Source organism: Cryptomeria japonica, chromosome 5, assembly GCF_030272615.1.
Source record: "Cryptomeria japonica chromosome 5, Sugi_1.0, whole genome shotgun sequence".
Taxonomy (NCBI): Eukaryota; Viridiplantae; Streptophyta; class Pinopsida; order Cupressales; family Cupressaceae; genus Cryptomeria; species Cryptomeria japonica.
Window position 1 is genome coordinate 523,669,868 of NC_081409.1, and position 19,212 is coordinate 523,689,079.

The window sequence follows — 19,212 nt, forward strand, 5'->3', positions numbered from 1 at the left end:
TTAGGAGGGGATTGGCAGTTCGTCTGTTCTTCCGGAGCTGTGCAGGGGGGCTTTATAAGCCATTTTAGATATATGGAGATAGTCTCCTATTTTTTAGGAGGGACCCATTTTTTGGAAGGAGACTGGCAATTGGCTTGCTATTTTTAGACATCACCTGGAGACCAGATGCATCATCATTTTTAGTTGAAGTCGTTAGGTGATGGTTTCAGAATTAAAAATTCAAATATTAAAGTATTTACTTTAATGTTTTAATTAAATTAAATAAAGTATATTTATAAAGTACTTAATAATATTTAATAAAGTGTCTTAATAAGGGGGCCACCAAAGGGTTCGCCCATCCTAGGAGAAATAAGATTGTTTTTAAAAGTCAAAATAAAAAATAATGGTGGTGCCATGATATTAACGCCACATTGGAGGAGTAAATGATTAATCATTAGGTGGGAATATACTATTAATAAAATAAAATGCTTGCAACCCTAAAAGTGGCGTTGCGTTGTGGGGAAGAATAAAAAGACTTTGGGAGGCTTTTTGATATTCATTCTTGAGCATTGAAAAATTGGAGATTTTGGCTTCTTGTGGAGAGCAAGGGTTTCAGCAGAGAAATCAGACTTTGAGAATGAAAACTCTTAGAGGATGCAGTGCTTACAGGTGTGAAAGATCATCCAAGAGCATTCGTGCAGGTTACTTCATTTAGAGAAATCAATAAAAGGATTCATTTTCAGATTGCAACAGGAGGAATTGGCAGGGTTTACTGGAGATTGTTTACCAACATTTTCTTCTCTTACAACTAGCTGCACACCCCTGGAGTAATTGCAGCAAAACCCTAGCTAGTGGTGTGAGGATTTGGTGGGTGTTCTGAGGGCAGAAAACCTCAGATCTGAACGCATGTTATTGCTGTAGCCTTATTCTGCATCATACAGCAGCAAGATTTCATTCACAAAATTCAACAAAAGGGTCAGTTCTGGGTGTAATCAGTCATAGGGTCTGCTAATAAAGCCTAACGTGGCATAAAGGAGATAACTTATGTGTGTGATGAGGACAAATCAGATCTGTACCTCCAATCAGATTTGTTTGTAATTAGATTTGGTATGTACTGATTAATTAAATGCAACTTTTAGATTCTAAAATTAGAGGGAAGTTTTAATTTTGATATTAACTAGTTTTGAAATTTCATTTAGTGTTTCAGTTGCAAGTTTTTTCAGAATTTTTGTATTATAGTTTTATCAATTCTAAACCCCGCAAAACTCAAAAGAGAAAATTAGAAAAGAAATCAGAATCAAAACAAAAAAATCAAAAATTTAGAAACTCAGAAAAAACACAAAAAAATCAGAATCAACATCTTCATATTTGGGGCAGGATATTACAATGGTATCAGAGCACATAGTTTCTTGCCATCCTGTGAACAAAAACCCTTTGATGAGTGATTAGAAATATCAAACCTATACCAAAGAGACAAAACCCTTTCGGAGGGTGATACAGTTTCTGGTATTATTGGGATTCATGGAATAGCTTCTAGTGACAATGAGGGCAGTATAGGTACCATGGCCGAGAAGGAAAAGGAAAGGGCTAGGTCAATCAGCCCTAACACTAGGATTGAAAGGAAATTTGATACTATGATTGGCTAAATTCAGGCAGTACTTGGTTGGGAGAAAATTTGTAGTTAAGAGTTAACAACTTGAAACATTTCATTAGCCAATAAGACCTCAATGACTGTTAGCAAGAAGTGGGTGAGTAAGCTATAGGCTTACGATTTTGACATTGCTTATATGAAGGGCAAGAAGAACAATGTTGCTGGTGTCCTATCGAGGGGACCCCATTTATGCTCTATTGGGGGGATTGCAAATGATTGGTGAGGGTTGATTTCTGCCGAGTATGCTAAGGACACATGGGCCGCTAGTATTATTGATGAGACGGTACAAAACGATAGATTCATAGTTGTAAATGAGCTCATCATTTACTACGGGCAGATTTTCTTAGTCCTAGGATCGGAGATAAAGAGGCCGATATTGAGAGCTTTCCATGATGCACCTATTGCAGGACATCCAGGATACTTTGAGACATCGACAGGTACGAGAGAGGTTCACTTGGAAGGGTCTCAAATCAGAGGTCCGTAGATATGTGCGTGAGTGTCCTACTTGTCAACAGAATAAATAGGAGCACACTTTACTGGCAGGTTTATTGCAGCCGATACTTATTCCGAGTAGGAAGTGGGAGTGTATTTCGATGGATTTTATTATGGGCTTGCTGTACAGGTGGCAGATTTGTTCTTTCGGGAGGTATTCAAATTTTATGGGTTGTCGAGGAGCATAGTTAGTGACAAGGACAACAAGTTCATGAGTCACTTTTGGTAGGAGTTTTTTAGACTCAGCGGCACTAAGCTCACCTCGAGCACTAGTTACCACCCCTAGATTGATGGGCAAATAGAGATTGTTAATAAGTGGGTGGAGGGATACCTTCAAAATTACATAGCGAGGCAGCAAAAGGCATGTGTTAGGTTGCTCCATTTGTGCGAGTATTGCTACAATATAATCAACCACATGTCCATCCAGATGTTACCATTTATGGCACTATATGGGTATGACGTGCTCAACTTTTTGTATTTGCTATTGGGCGACAACAGAGTGCCTAGCGCCAAGAACCTATTGCAGGACAGCCAAGATAGCATGAGGTGTAAGAATTTGCCAATAATAACCAAGATCTAGAGACCAATGGATAACACAACACAAGAGAGACAAAGATTGATAAGAACAAACAGTATTATCATCAAGATGCAAAAATGGATCAATTGGATAAACCATATAATGAAGATGAGCTTGCTTATAAAGGCAAGGCCATATGGAAATTAGAGCACACAATCATGACATGTGGCCCAATGAGATACAAGGGTAGGTGAGGGTAGGTAGGAGAAATAATAAAATATTCCACAAGAGGTGGATTGCCCATCAAAGGTGGAATGCGACAACAAGATGTCACCACAAAAGGTGGAATTTACTCCTACAACCAACTTCCCTAGATGCACTCTTCCCTAAGTGTCTCATATGCAAACTACTATGAATGCATGAACCTAAGTCAACTTAAGTAAAGTGTAATTATGAAACATAATTTACACCAACACCCCCCCTTAAGTGTAACTTAGGGGAATGTAGACTCAAGCTAACAATGTAAGATGGGTCCTGACGGCGAGGCCATGTTAGGTACCAATGAACAAATGCAAGCAATGCAATGCAATTTCTCACAAACGGAGAAAGGGAGAAAACCCAATGGGAAAAAACAAAGAACTCTCAAAGAAGAAGGACAAAACCTCAAGAGAGGAAAATGTCCCCCTCATAAGAGAGGAAGGAGAAGTCAGCTGACCCCTCTTGATGAAATATCCCGCACCCCCATGAGAGCTCGCAACTAATGAAACTTATTCTTAGTGAAGGGTTTGGCGAAGATGTCTGCAACTTGCTTTGTTGTAGGACAATACTGCAAATCAATGACTTGCTCTTGAATAAGTTCCCTGATGTAGTGCATGTGGATCTCGATGTGTTTAGTCTGCTGATGGTGAACTGGGTTCTTCAAGATCTGAATGGTACTCTGATTGTCGCAATGAAGGACTGTAGGCCATGGAGTGGTGAAGCCAAATAGCCTCAGTAGCTATATTAACAGTCCCTCGATACTTAGTCTCAGTTGAAGAAAGAGCAATAGCATGCTGCTTCTTGCTCTGCCAACAAATGGGGCCCGAACCAAGGTTAGTCTTGTGCCTGCTGCATAGTGAATCCCATAGTGATGTGGTTCCTGCATAAAATGTGAAACCATGCCAACTGCAAAAGAAATATCAGGGCATGTGTGAGTCATGTAGATGAGACTTCTAACAAGCTGACGATACAATGTGGCATCAACAAGTGGAGTGCAACACTTAGCCTCAAGCTTGACTTTTGAAGAAAGGGAGTCGGTGCAGGCTTACAATCAGCCTTAAAAATCTTGATACTTTGTGGTGGCTTTAGCTGTTATTTTGTCATTTTAAAGAACTATACCCTCAAAACTTCAAAGCTTTAATTTTCATGCATTCAATTATAATTTATATTTAATATCGATTAATTAATATTTAAAATGTTAAAAGATTAAAATGCATATGATTATAATTTATGCTTAATATTGATTATTAATATCTTATGTACATTTTATTATAAACTAAAATCATATACAATTCGGCTGTTGCTCTGCCATCCTCAAAATTTTGGACAAAAGTTGCCATTCCATGTCCCCTTGTCCTTGAAACTCAGAGAAAAACACTGCTCTCCACAGAGAGAGAGAGAGAGAGAGAGAGAGAGAGAGAGAGAGAGAGAGAGAGATGTCTACGTACATATAGGTGAATGTATGAGTACATGGATACATGTCTATATATATATAGAATAAAATATATTAGCATGTATGACTTTGTCTTATCATTATAAATCATTCATTTCTCTGCAGTTGTGTTATTGCTCAGCTATTTCTTGAGAGGTGTTATTATTTGAACAGAAAACACACACATATACAGACACACATATATGCATGTATGTGTCATACACATGTATATACATATATGGCTTCTTGCCTTCAGATGAGACAGTATGTATACACATGTATGTGTATATCTATGCAAAGTACATTAGCATGTATGAGTTTGTCACATCATTATAGCCCATTGATTTATTGCATGTTTATGCAGGTGTGTTATTGCTGAGCTTTTTCTTGAGGGGCAGTCATTATTTGAACTATCGCAGCTGCTTGCTTACCGAAGAGGACAGTATGACCCTGGACCATACCTGGAGAAGGTTTATTCTTTTTAATTTTCACAGATATTTTTCATCTTAGAGTTACAATTGTTTTGATTTCAAAACGAAAATTTGAATTTTCTTCATCTGTTGACTATAATACATTTCTGAAGGGTAGTTTCTATGGAGTTGATTGCAGATATCTGATGATGGAATCCGCAGTATGATTTTACATATGATCCAATTGGATCCAGAGGCACGTCTGTCATGTGACAGTTACTTGCAAAACTATGCATATGTTGTTTTTCCAAGCAATTTTCCCTTTTTCCACAACCTTTTTTCTTGGATAACACCTCTGGACACTGATAAAAGGGTAAGTTATATTACCAAGATCTAAGGCTGTTGACATTTTTTGTAAGAAGAGTTTTCAGAAGCTCTGGTTTGGCTTTGTCTGCAGGTTGCAGTCATACAAAGTGCATTTCCTGAAATTCTCAAGCAAATGGCACCAACTTTTTCAGAGGGAAACAATGCACTGAATAAAGCATCAAGCACTGATGCCAATCAGATTGCTATGTCAGCTGGTTCCAGTCCGAGCATTGGAGTACAGGAGAATTTAAAAGGTTGCTTTGACAAGAATGAACAATCTGGAAAAATTAATGTTGGAAGTTCATATTCAGGGTTGATTAGTGATATTGGTACTCTCCAAAGAGACTTGTTGCAACCGAATTGTGAAAAACACACAAGTGAAAAAGCTCAGATGGATTATCTTGGAAATTCTTTTATGAAGAAGAATGAGGATCGGGAAATTAGATCCAGTCATGAAATGAGGAAGTACTCTGATTCTTTGCAATTAAATGCTAATAGAAATGTGATAAAAAAGTACTTATTTTCTGAAAGAAAAGAGAATAAAGATCCAGTCACTTCAGGGGTTGGGACAGAAAAAAATGCGCACTCAGTTCTTGTACACTCAGATAGAGTGGAGACTGGCACAAAGTGTGATGGAATGGTGTTAATTGCATCATTGTTATGTGCATGTGTTCGAAGTGGTACACTTACACAGTCAAGGAGAGGAGCTATATTGTTATTGCTACGCTCTTCATATTATATTGATGACGAGGATCGGTTGCAGCATGTTCTTCCTTATGTTATTGCAATGCTTTCTGATCCAGCTGCTATTGTACGGTGTGCTGCTTTGCAAACTGTCTGCGATGTACTTTCATTAGTCAATGAATTTCCCCCAAGTGATGCAAAAATATTTCCAGAATATATTCTTCCTATGCTTTCAACATTACCAGATGATCCTGAGGAGAGTGTTCGTATTTGTTATGCTAATAATATATACAAGATTGCTGCAACCGCCTCACACTTTCTTATACGCTCTCAAGTTTTGAACGAGGCAGACATTTTAGATAGATCAAATATTTCACATAAGGCTGGCAAAGGTCCTTTGGGTTCACAAGCTTCAGATCATCGAAAGAACAGTAAATGTAATGCAGAACTTACAGAGTTACGGCAGACAATAGCTCATGTTATACAAGAATTGGTAATGGGACCAAAGCAAAGTCCAATAATAAGGAGGGCACTGCTAGAGCACATAAAGGAATTGTGTGATTTCTTTGGGAAGAAGCAAACTAATGACTTCTTGTTGCCTATTCTCCCAGCTTTTCTAAATGATCGTGATGAACAGTTACGAGCTGTATTCTTTGAACAGATTATCCATGTATGTTATTTTGTTGGTCAAATAAGTGTGGAGCAGTATCTTTTTCCTTATATTGAGCAGGCTCTAAATGATGTCGTGGAAGAAGTTATTGTGAATGCCTTGAAATGTTTGGCAGCGTTGTCAAAAAGTAAATTACTAGGAAAATTGTTAGTGATTGGATCAGTTGAGCATTCTGCTCCACTTTTGTGTCATCCTAGCCAATGGGTTAGAAGGGCAGCTGTCATTTTTATTGCTGCAGGTAGTGAGAGTTTACAGCCAGTTAATTCTTATGTTTACCTTTCACCAATTCTTCTTCCTTTCCTTCGTAGAGAGCCAGCATCTTTAACTTCAGAGATTGAGTTATTGTCATGTCTAAAGTCTCCAATGTCAAGAAAGACTTTTCATGAAGTCCTAGAAAAAGCCAAGAATTCACAATGTTTAGAGGTTTCAGAAAAGGGCAACAATCAGAGCAAAGTTAAGCAACTTCCAGATTCTCAGAAGCTAGTTGAACCTAGTTTAAACTCAAATAATGCTCCTTTTTTAAATAAAAAAATACATGAAAAGATTTCATCTATTTCGTCTGTAGCAGTTGATCCAGCTGTGGCCAAAAGCTGGTTAATTAATAAGTCATATCTACATCCAAACATAGAATCTTTTGGCCAGAATATAAGTTTATCTGAGCCAGAAGATTGTGCAAGGATGAAAGCAATGGAAAGCTACATTCTAAATCTGTCCAGTACAATGCAGTCTCGAGAGAACACTTCAGAGTTGGAAAATCATGAGAAGCTTCAAGCTTCTGGTCTAGGAATGCCTGTGAATTCTGGGACAGGTAATGGTTCCAACCATGGCCCATCTTATGATGGTGTCCCAATATATGTGTACCCCCTTAATGAAATGAAAAATGAAAGCGGAAAAAGTCTGATGTCATCGATAGGATCATCCTTGAATGAAGAGTTAAGCAAGGATGTTGTAGGTCCACAAGGTGCAACGCCTATTTTGATGACAAATTTTTCTGGAGCACAAGTTGCTGGTTCTGTTGTTTCCTCACAGTGGACTTTGGGTGCTGGTCACTCGTCCATGCCTGCTGCAGAGATGATACAGAAATCTGTTAGTATGGTAGGTTCTTTTCCTCCCAAGTTGGTTAGTGGTTCTATTTTGAATGGCAGCTTTGCTTCTACCAGACAAGCGAATAAAGTCCTGAGAGATTCTGCTGGAAGAGAAAATGATGACATAACTTACATGATGAATAAGTTCAAAGATATAGCCATTTCCGATGATTCTAAGAGCTCTTTATTGTCGATGAGTGTAACTGCGGGTTCTCCATCACTAACAGACGCAACTGTAATGTCATCTTACTCTGGATCATCTGTCCCAGATCGGGCATGGCGGCCACGTGGAATTCTGGTGGCACATCTTCAAGAGCATCAATTAGCTGTCAATGACATTGCAGTTTCACATGATCATAACTTTTTTGTAAGCGCATCAGATGATTGTACAGTTAAGATCTGGGATAGCCGAAGACTAGAAAAAGACATTACATTTCGGTCAAGGTTGACCTACTCTGTAGGTGATGGCCGAGCACTTCATGTTGCCATGTTTGCAAATGGGCCGCAAGTTGCTGTGGCATCAAGTAGTGGCAGAATACATGTTTTTTCTGTGAATTATCTTTTAAGAGAAGATGGCAGCATTGATAGGTACACTGGCACTGAAAATGTTGCAAAGAAAGAGACAAAGGAAGGAGCAGTTCTAAGTTTGCAAAAGTTTTCTACAGAAGGTCCTCCAATGATTCTTTACAGCACCCAACATAATGGTATTCATCTTTGGGACTTAAGGGCACAGATCAATGCATGGACATTGAAAGCAAGTCCAAAAGAGGGTTACATTTCTGCAGTTGTGGTGGATCCATTTCAGAGTTGGCTTGTTTCAGGTTCATCTAGAGGGGTGCTAACCCTATGGGATGTGCGGTTTCATATCCCTGTAAATACATGGCAGCATCCTATGGCTTGCTCTATAGAGAAAATGTGTCTTCATGCCGCAACTTCAAATTCTTTCCCATGTACAACAGGTGATCCACTGGTTTATGTAGCTGCAGGGATCAATGAGGTGGCTCTGTGGAATGCAAAGGATGGTAGCTGTCAGAAGGTATTGGTTGTGTAGTACTTTCAAGATCTTGTTTGTTGGATAAAACTATCACTGTTTTTAAGATTCCTTCTTGAAACTCATTGTACAGGTCTTTCGACTGCCATGCTCTGAAGCTGTTGCAGATGTTTCTGAGATTCCTGCTGCATTAGCCAGGTCAAGTCAATCGACTCTGAAGTCTGGAGTCGCCCTTCGCTCTAAAAGAATGGCAAATTCAAAATATGGAGTGGATGAGTTGAATGAACCACCACCTCGACTTCCTGGTATCCGCTCATTGCTCCCATTGTCAGGTGGCGATTTGTTAACTGGAGGAACAGATTTGAGGATACGACTTTGGAACCACTTCAGGTGTGGCTCCTCTTTATGCTTTAACCTCTTTTGCTATACTATTTGTGACAGATTTCTGCCAAATATACAAAGAATTTTCTTTTGAGTGTGCCCATCTCTTATTTCATCAAGTAGAATGATCCATCTCTTATTTTGTCGAGTAGAATGATCCAAGTGTGAACTTAAATATGATAATCATCTATTTGGATATATGGACCATAGTAGGATTAATTGGGATTGGGGCTCACTTGTTAAACCAAAAGCATAGTTGTAATTCAATACTTGGGATTTAATCATGATATTAAAAAACTGCTGAAAAACTCTAATATAGAGAAGATAAACATATTTAATTTAATTTTTTTATGCCAATTTAATTGCATTTTAGACAAAGTAAAATGAAATAAGATTGTTAAGACATGAAATATGGAATTTGCTCATTAATTATGCTGATTATAATGCATGGATTTATAACGTTGAACTTAGTAACTTACAATAATAATGTAATATTCCAAATTTCAAAATATGAAGTAACAAAATAGACTGGGAGCTGACAAGGCTATGTTCAACTAGGAGGCGACAAAACATGATGTTGAAGCTCCATTGTCTTGGATTGCATGCACTTGCTTGCGGTCATGTTTATCAAATACCTCCTTGATGCAGACAAGGATAGGTCAACTCAATGACAGCCTTGTCCTTGAAGCCAAGTTCCAAAAGAACTCAATAGTCAATACACTGGCACTATATGCTGCAAGATCATTGGGGACAACACCTTTTCAGATTTTATTACTGTTCTAATATAGAATATGTTACAGACTAGTGATTATTGGTGCTGAATAGAAAACGCTGCAGAATATATGCTGTGAAGGTCATTGTGTCATGACCCTGCAACAAAGAGCCCTTAAATAGATCAGAAAATCGTCTTGTGAAATAAGACTTCACGATTTTCTGTGGTTTAGATTAAAGGATTTAATGTATCAAGCAGCACCTTGTATTATTAATATAAATACTAATCACCCATGTCAGGCAGTGATTTATCTTCATAAAAACAGAGATGAGAAGGCAGCAATCAAGTCAGCATCGATGCATAAATGTGTATATAAAGTGATCCCTATACAAGATAACTATACAGCGATAAGTTAAGGCACACATTAGAGATTTGTGTGATTAAAAGAGCATTGAATTGTGCTTATATTAACACTAGTTATTAATCATTGATGTGGAGCGATTACACTTAGACAGTGATTTCAATAAGTTAAACAACAGTGATTTATTAGTGAAGGGGCACAGGACAATTATAAAGAGATTCCACTTTTGGGAGGGTCATGACCATGGAAAGGACATAGCTCTCCATTACTGATTTGAGGGATATATATATGGCAAATCAGCACTCAAAGGAGGCATCGAAGGAACAGATTATATTAATTTACTGGCAGATCATATTATTACTGGCAATCATCATTGGGAATTTGGGACTGCAGATTGGTATGATGTAACTTATTTATGAACTAAATGTTTATTTATAGTACTGTTATATTTGAATTCTAGTAGGCATAAGGGGGCAAATATATGCTGTTAATATTTATATATACATATAACAGAAATAATGTCAATCAGATTTATATTTGTTAATAATAGTGAAATCAGATTTACATGACAGTTATGCTTAATTTCATATATATTCATAATACATGAGAGATTAGTATATTCATAGCCTAATCCTTAATCATTCTCTATTGCCCCTCATGAGGATAGGTTGGTTTTGTTAGGGAAAGGTGGTATTAATATCTCACAAGGTAGGTGAACCCCAAGAGGTGGTATGGACGGGTGTTCCTAAAACCCTTGGGCCTATTTGTGAAGATCAGTTTTTTAGTACCCCAACGTAGTAATTCCCCATCCTCTGTTAGGGTTGATGGTTAGGAAAGAATTAAGGATTGCGGCTTAAATATAGTAACTATCAATTGTATTATGAGTACTAATTATTCTTTAGTTTTAATGATCTGATTTAAGGCATAATAAGTATAATAATGTATGATTAATTGGCATACCCTAGTAGGGGACATTACAATTGGTATCAAAGCTTTTATCCTGCAATCCTATGAGAGATTAGTTAGTGCAACATAGCCAAACGGCACAAAGAGCCTTAGAAAGGGAAAGAAGGAAACTAAGAGCAAACTCTAACCACACTCAAAACAATAACATGGATAAACCAATGGAAAATGAGTTGAAAACATTCATGGAGATGACAACCAAAGCATTAATGGATCAGAAGGAAAGTAAACCCAAGTACTTCTCCGGGCTTTACAGAACATGAGTAATTTAATCAATAATCTTAAGAACCATTCCTCAAACGGGAGGGACATAAGCTCAAATCATTCAGCAAATAATAATGGATCCTCAACATCTAGGATACCAAAACCCTCTTTCCTACATAGGGAAGATATACCAAGGGGTGAAGAGGAAATTAATCCACTCACAAATAGCACCGAGGAAATTGCTATAGCTTACACAAGTTTAGAGACCCTGAGGTGAGGAGAACCATACCATTTAGGGAATTTTGTGAACCAAAGAAACATGAGGCACCTAGAAAAGAAAAGAGACATCCAATTAAAGACTTGAGACATAAGCTGAATAAGGTAACTCTTCCAAACTTCAATGGATCAGATAAAATCACAGCCCATGCATGGTTACAAAAGTTGAACACCTATTTTACCCCCCAATGACAGAAGAAGATGCTGTCCAATTTGCTATCCTACAGTTTGAAGGATTGACCCACAAATGGTGACACCATGGAATCCACACCCAAGAGCACCAAAATGTAACTTCCTATGATGAATTCTCACTAAAACTCATTAAAAGGTTTGACCAGAAACATCCCCAAAAAGATTTTAAAGAACCGACTCAATTAAAGCAGCAAGGAACAGTAGAGGCATACATAGCCGAATTCCAAAAAATTTCAGTCAGGGTTTCAAGAGTTGATGGAGATAGGCTCACCTATCTATTTGTTGAAGGATTGAAAGATTCACTCCAAGGGTTGGTAAGTTCCCTTAATCCAATATCTCTTGAGGATGCCATTTAAAAGGCTATGAGACTAGAAACATCATCTGCAAGTAACAAACCCTCAAACGAGCATACAAAACCCTTCCACAAGAAAGATAAATTCCACAAAGTCTTCTCTTCCAAAGATGAACTTAAGCAAAATAATTTATGCTACAAATGCAAGGAACCTTGGGAACGTGGGCACATTCGTCATAAGGAGAATCTGAAAAGAAAAAATTATGCTACAAATGTAAGTAGAAAATGGAATCATTGCATAGATGTTAAAAGAGAGGTCGAGCCCATAAGATAGAAGCAACCACCAATGAAGAGGTTGAAGAGAATCCTAGGTAAAAGGAAAGATATGGTGAAGGAGACCTTAAGAGCATACCATCAAAAGAAGAGGTGACAATTAACAAATGGAGTTTTGTGGAGGAACCAATCTAGTAATCACAGCACCCTCATAAATATGGCAACTGAAACCTCTTCATAACACCTCAAGGTGTCATTGTCAAGTAAGGAATGAATACAGTGTACTTAATAAGAAGGAACTAGTAATAACTGGCATGTGTATGCTCTGTGCTTGGTTCATACTTGATGTATTTTCAAGGCTGACACTTAACAACCAAGAGAATCAAAAGACACAAGAATTTTCTCAGAAGAGAACATTACATTTAAGATGTGTGCCATGCTTCTAGACAATATATGGAAAGTTTGCCCTTGTTTTTTCTCACGATTACAGTTGATGAGAGAAAACTTGTCTTAAGATTACAGACCTTGCAACTTCCCAATCATTAGTCAAGATAGCCCACAATGAATTAATGATAGTGATATATGTGTTGAGGATCTAAGGGTTAGTTAGGGATCCTCCCATTAAAAGGGCTTAGTTAAAAGTATCATTGCTTGAGGACAAGCAAATTTGAGAAGGGTGGACTGTCATGACTCCGCCACAACGAGCCCTTAAATAGATCAGAAAATTGTCTTATGAAATAAGACTTCATGATTTTCTGTGGTTTAGATTAAAGGATTGATTGTATCAAGCAGCACCTTGTATGATCAATATAAATACGAATCGCCCATGTCAGGCAGCAATTATCTTCATAAACACAGAGATGACAAGGTAGCAGTTTTAAGTCAGCATCGAAGCATAAACTTGTGTATATACAGTGATCCCTATACAAGACAACAATACAGCGATAAGTTAAGGCACACGTTAGAAATTTGTGTGATTTAAAGAGCATTGAGTTGTGCTTATATTAACACACATTATTCGTTGATGTGGAGTGATTACACTTAGACAGTGATTTAATGAGTTAAACAACAGCGATTTATTAGTGAAGGGGCAAAGGATAGTTATAAAGAGATGCCACTTTTGGTAGGGTCGTGACCATGGAAAGGACATAACGCTCCATTACCGATTTGAGGGATATATATAGCAAATCAGCATTTAAAGGAGGCATCGAAGGAACATATTATATTAATTTACTGGCTGATCATATTATTACTGGCAATCATAATAGGGACAGCATATTGTTATAGTAATGTTATATTTGAATTCTATTAGGCATAAGGGACCAAATATATGCTGTTAATCTTTATATATACATATAACAGAAATAATGTGTATCAGATTTATATTTGTTAATAATAGTGAAATCAGATTTATATGACAATTATGCTTAATTTCATATATATTCATAATACATGAGAGATTAGTATATTCATAGTGTAATCCTTAATCATTCTCTATTGCCCCTCATGAGGATAGATTGTTTTTGTTAGAGAAAGGCTGTTTAATATCTCACAAGGTAGGTGAGCCCCAACAGGTGTTATGGACGGGCATTCCTGAAACCCTTGGGCCTATTTGTGGAGATCAGTTTTCTAGCACTCTAACATAGTAATTCCTCATCCTCCTTTAGGGTTGACGATTGGGGAAGAAGTAAGGATTGGGGTTTAAATATAGTAACTTTAACTATCAATTGTATTAACAATACTAATTGTTCTTTAGTTTAATCTGATTTAAGGCATAATAAGTATAATGATGTATGATTAATTGGTAGACCCCAGTAAGAGACATCACACATTGAGAAAAACACCAACTCTGATCATATTACTGCTGTAACATAGAAAATGTTACAAGCAAATGTTTATTGTCAATGAACAGAACATGCCATAGAATATGCTTTGGAACTTGGTTTTGTTGCAGAAAATCAAAATGCTAGATGCTGATTGAACAGAATGCCATAGACCAATTATTATTGCAATACAAAACATTACATGCTGATGTTTTATCCCAGCAACCAGGTCGCTTCTGACATCTACGATGCACATTACAACATTATAATCGAGGCGTAAGTTTGTAATGTATAATCATACACATTATGTATGAATATCACTTTGATTTTAGATTTGCAGGTTGCAACAATAATTATAATTTAGCAGTTTACTTGGTAAGTTTTTTTGAGCCATAATTGGAGGTTGTGGTGAACAACCAACAGATCATTTATTTGCGTTTTAGTCAAACAATTATGTTTCTTGACGTGTATGTGTTCAAACCATGGTATTGAGACAGCAAGTCTGAGCCTGGCTTTGTGTGTCTGCCGCCTTGATTTGAAGACTCAACCGAGTCTGCAATATTAAAAGGAGAGACAACTTGAAATTTTCAAACAAAAACTATTAATAACATTTTTTTTGTACATTATAATATTTTTAATTGCCGAGTTTTTCTGAACTTTGGTGCCAAATTTGATTCAAAGGAAAAAAATGGCTTGCCAATTCTGAGTCTCAACATTATGGCTCAGACCATAGTTGAAAAACTTGGACTTGACAATAAATCAGCTGACCCAATTTTTTAAAAAAAGTTGGGCTTGGCAAAAACTTGGGGAAAACCTTGGCTAATTTTCTGAACATTAAAAGAACACATAAATTGTCAAAATATTCTTGGAAGACATGCATATTACTGAATTTAGGGGACATATTACTGATTTCTTTAATATATTGATTAAAATTAGAGTTAATTACACATTATAGATCAAAAAGTGAGTTCCATACATATAAAGTTGTTACACCACTGTGAATTTTTGGAAAAAAGAGAACAAGTTAATTTTTAGAGGGCTGAACTTTATAGAAGGTAATAGCAGGATAAAGGCAGTTACAGCAGCAAATAGCAGAATAATGGCAGTTGTTTCAGTCTTCCAAATGCATAAAGAAAAATATTTTGTAGCAGAACAGCAGGAGCAACATTCAAGGAGCAGAAAAATGATATTTGGGGAGCAGTAGAAAATATGGATGAATTGGCAGAAATAAGCACTTGTAATAGTCAGATCACAGTTTAATGAACTCACTATGTAGCCAGTTCAGGGGGCATTGGAAAATGCAGGTTGGTCACGACTCACACATGGTCTTGATCCAGGTGTGGTACTCGAAGGAGTTCAGCCAATGCACAGTCAAATTAATGGGTTTGTTCCAGATGCAGGAACAAGCCCATGATGAATCTGACATAATGTGCACAGCAAATTTTTTTTAGAAATTTATTTGTAAAATATCATTTTATCATTCTTAAAGTAATCCTCTTCCATCTTCTTGTTTCTCTCTTAGCAAAAGCAGGGTAGTTGTAGTAGTGGTTCCACTAGAGAACTATTAACAAACAAAAATGAGAGTGGCACTATTGCAGAGGGCATTGCTGATATATGAAATGGGTGGCATAGGGGCTGCCATTGTTTTTCAAGGCTTTTCCTCCTTGTTTCTCTGTCTACTTATGATTGACGAGTATGTGTGTGAAAATGATGGAGTTTTGGAGGTATCGACGCTTTTAAAAAATTCAACCAAAGTTTTTCTGGAGTATTACCTCCTACATTTATTTTATATAACATAAAGTTTAAACCAATAATAATTTGCTTTTATTATTAACAACACCTTCTTTAGAAGCATGAGATTTCTACAGTCCATATCAATGTTGCTAAGTAATTTCTGGATTTGACTCTCTGAATTTTTAATATTACCAACGTTTCGGATCAAACTCCATGATCCATCATCATCTCTCTTGCATTCACCCTGATGATGGATCATGGAGTTTGATCCGAAATGTTAGTAATATTAAAAATTCACAGTCAAATCCAGAAATTTCTTAGCAACATGTTCTTTATTTAATATTTTTTACTGCTTTGTATCCAACATATTAGTAGTGGGTTTAATTTCAAGATTTAATTCTTCATGGGGTCCACACTGTTGATTTTAACACTTTCAGATTAATGTAAACTCAGAAAATCAGAATTTAATTACTAACTAAATTGATTAAATGAAGGGTTTGTAGATTTCCAGATTTAAGCATAACAAAGAAATGAACAAAATAAGAACAAGATACGGTTACCCTGGGAAAACCTCCTAGGAGGAAAAACCCAGCCAGAAAAGATCCTCAGATCTGATTATGGATTGTATTCATATGAAGGTTACAACACTTATCTCAAGTACTTGAAGGTGATTGCAATTAGGACTGATAATGTCTTCCACAAGACTACACTTTCACAAGCATCAAGTTGTCACATCTGCCCCCTTTAACACTTCCAACAACAATCAGGTCCAAACCCTAGGTCTGCAATATTTGCATATGAAGTCTGCACTTTGATGGGCTGCAACCTCAGTTCGCTCTCCTCATGGATGAATTTCGCACTTTTACTAGCAGATGTAGTTCGCTGATATAGCAGAGGTAATTCGCTGTAATAGCAGATGTAATATTGCTCCTTTAACTCCCATTAGGCAGATACGTGTATTTCGCATGGAATAATGAAAGATGAATGTGTTTGATTGAGGTGAAAAGTATCTTAATTTATATGATGCAATATCCATTTATGTCGGCTTATACTAAGATCCATTTATGTCGGCTTGACCTTTAATTTATTGTTTTCCCTTTAATCCGAAATGCATTAGATAGGGTTGGACCTTTGCAAGTGGCGTGGAGTAGCGTAGGGTTCTTTAAGAGGTGTCGTGAGGTATCGGGCCCAGCCCTATACGTTGGAGAAGGGGGCTGGCTCCCTTGGGCGGATTCCAATGTTGCCCAAGGCAATTGGAATCCGCCATTTCCCTAATTACAATCAACACTCCCTCTTAATTAGGGAGAAAGATAATCTTACAACCGGGTTACAAGATGAGGGCCCAGCCCTAAGTAATATATACAATGTTTAAATTGTAATCCGAACTTAGCTGTCAACTTCAAATACTCCTGAGGGAGGATCACAAGAAGTAGCCACAAATAGTAGCCCATAGTATCCATCTTGTACTGCCTGTGGAGGGTGAAAAACTTTAACATGCACACTTGCAAGTCATGAATATATACACAATTATTCATGCACATCATGGAGTCATTCCATGCCATCGATCACTCATATCCATCATTCATTGTCTTTACCTCAGTCTTCTCCCAAAGAAGAATGTGACATCATAATCTTCCATCTTGCACCCAAGCAAAGAGTGGAGTTACATAATCACGGTTCTCCATAAGCATAAAATTAAAACATAGTCCTCCATCTTGCACACAAGCATAGAATGGAATCTAATAAACATAATCCTCCATCTTGCACACAAGCAAGGAATGGTATAAACATAATCAGAATATTGTAGTCTTCCATCTTGCACATAGGCATAGAATGGAACTACATAACATAGTCTTCCAGCTCACACACAAGCATGGACTGGATCCACCTTACATTGCCCACAGAGGGTGGAGAGAATCTTTTCTACCATCTTACATTGCCTGCAGAGGATGGTAACAATTACTCTTCTCCCAGAGAAGATTACACTACCACCTTACATTGCCCACAGAGGGTGGTTGATACAACACAATGTATCACTGAGGTTGAGACTTGGTGAGAACATTTGTAACACAGGATTGCCCTACCATAAAACACTGAATTGTCAGGTATCTCTATACAACCCTGATAATAAATCAAAACAGCATAACAAGAATTTTGAGAAACCACACTGCTTCTCTTGATGCAACACTTGTAACAATGTATTTAGCTTCAACAATCTACAATGCAACTGAAAATTGTCCCTGTAGGTCCAAGAGATCGCAGCGGGTGAATGCTTGAAGTGTTTTCCTTGTCCGTAACACTTCTTGACCAATCTGAACCTAAATCAATTTTGTCTTGCAAAGATCAAAATATGCTTGGCTGCAACAATATGCTTAGCTTTGATTAGCTGAAGCACTCACCAATCAACCTGCCTCTATTCATGAGACTATCTTTATCAGTCAAAGTTAGGTCATCCACATAAGGAATCAGAATTAACATTTCAAATACTTTAAGGAACAGGTTAGAATCTTTACAAAACCCTAGGCTTATCAAGTACTCTTTCATACCAAGAGTTTTATTGAAGATCATAAGGCTCCCTCTTAATCGTCAATATTAGACTGATAGCTAGGCATCATAGATCATAAGTATTCATAAACAAGGATGAAAAATGCCAACTTCACCTTTTATGAATTGGACCCATGGCGCAATTATGATCAGGACATATCCTCAACTTCTTCTAATTGAGTGTGAAGATCCTTATGCCTTATTTCAAAGCTCCCTCTGAAGCCACATTAATCCAAGCTTATGGATTTCTGATGTCAGTATAGCCTTGGCCCTCGACATACATCACCTACTATATGAGGTTATATAAAAATGACCCTGGGTGAGGATCACAACATTCATGATAAGTTAGATGCATCCCTTTAACAATATAACCAATGATACATAGAATGCTGAGACAATACTTATGTGTAGAATGCTGAGACAATACTTATGTAACACAAATTGAAGGAATACATAGAATGCTGAGACAATACTTATGTGACACAAATTGAAGGAGCCAGCCCGTAACACACAACCTTGATGTACATCACCATACAGGTTATAACACAAATCTAATTTTCATAAAGAAACTCACAAGGGTTAAGTCGTGATCATTTTCTGCCTCACCAGGGTTTCCACAGATTTGAGAGTACATGCATACAACCATTAGTATGACCTAATAGAGTCTACAATTAGCTCACAAAAGTACGATAGTTATCAACTAGAATAATTCTAATTCAGCAATTGAGGATATAGTGTATATTATTAATTTCCTTAATACTTCACACTTCATGATAGCAAATACTCAACTGAAAAGTCAGTTTTATGTAACTATTATAGAATCATTCAATTGATAGTCAAAACTCAATCAGATCATAGGTGAGGAAGTACTACTAGAATGTTTACAAGGAGAGTGAAGTATACTTACCAATGCAGATACTAA

At 37.1% G+C, this 19,212-nt stretch overlaps 1 protein-coding gene across 1 annotated transcript in view; it reads left to right on the plus strand.

The window, feature by feature from the left end:
* LOC131060941 (serine/threonine-protein kinase VPS15) overlaps positions 1-19,212 on the plus strand; it is a 54,443-nt gene that overhangs the window by 26,588 nt on the left and 8,643 nt on the right. Inside the window, exons 7-10 of the mRNA XM_057994402.2 lie at positions 4,694-4,799; positions 4,939-5,112; positions 5,197-8,580; positions 8,669-8,925. Of these exons, the coding sequence (XP_057850385.2) occupies positions 4,694-4,799; positions 4,939-5,112; positions 5,197-8,580; positions 8,669-8,925 (3,921 nt within the window). The remainder of the gene's footprint in view (positions 1-4,693; positions 4,800-4,938; positions 5,113-5,196; positions 8,581-8,668; positions 8,926-19,212) is intronic.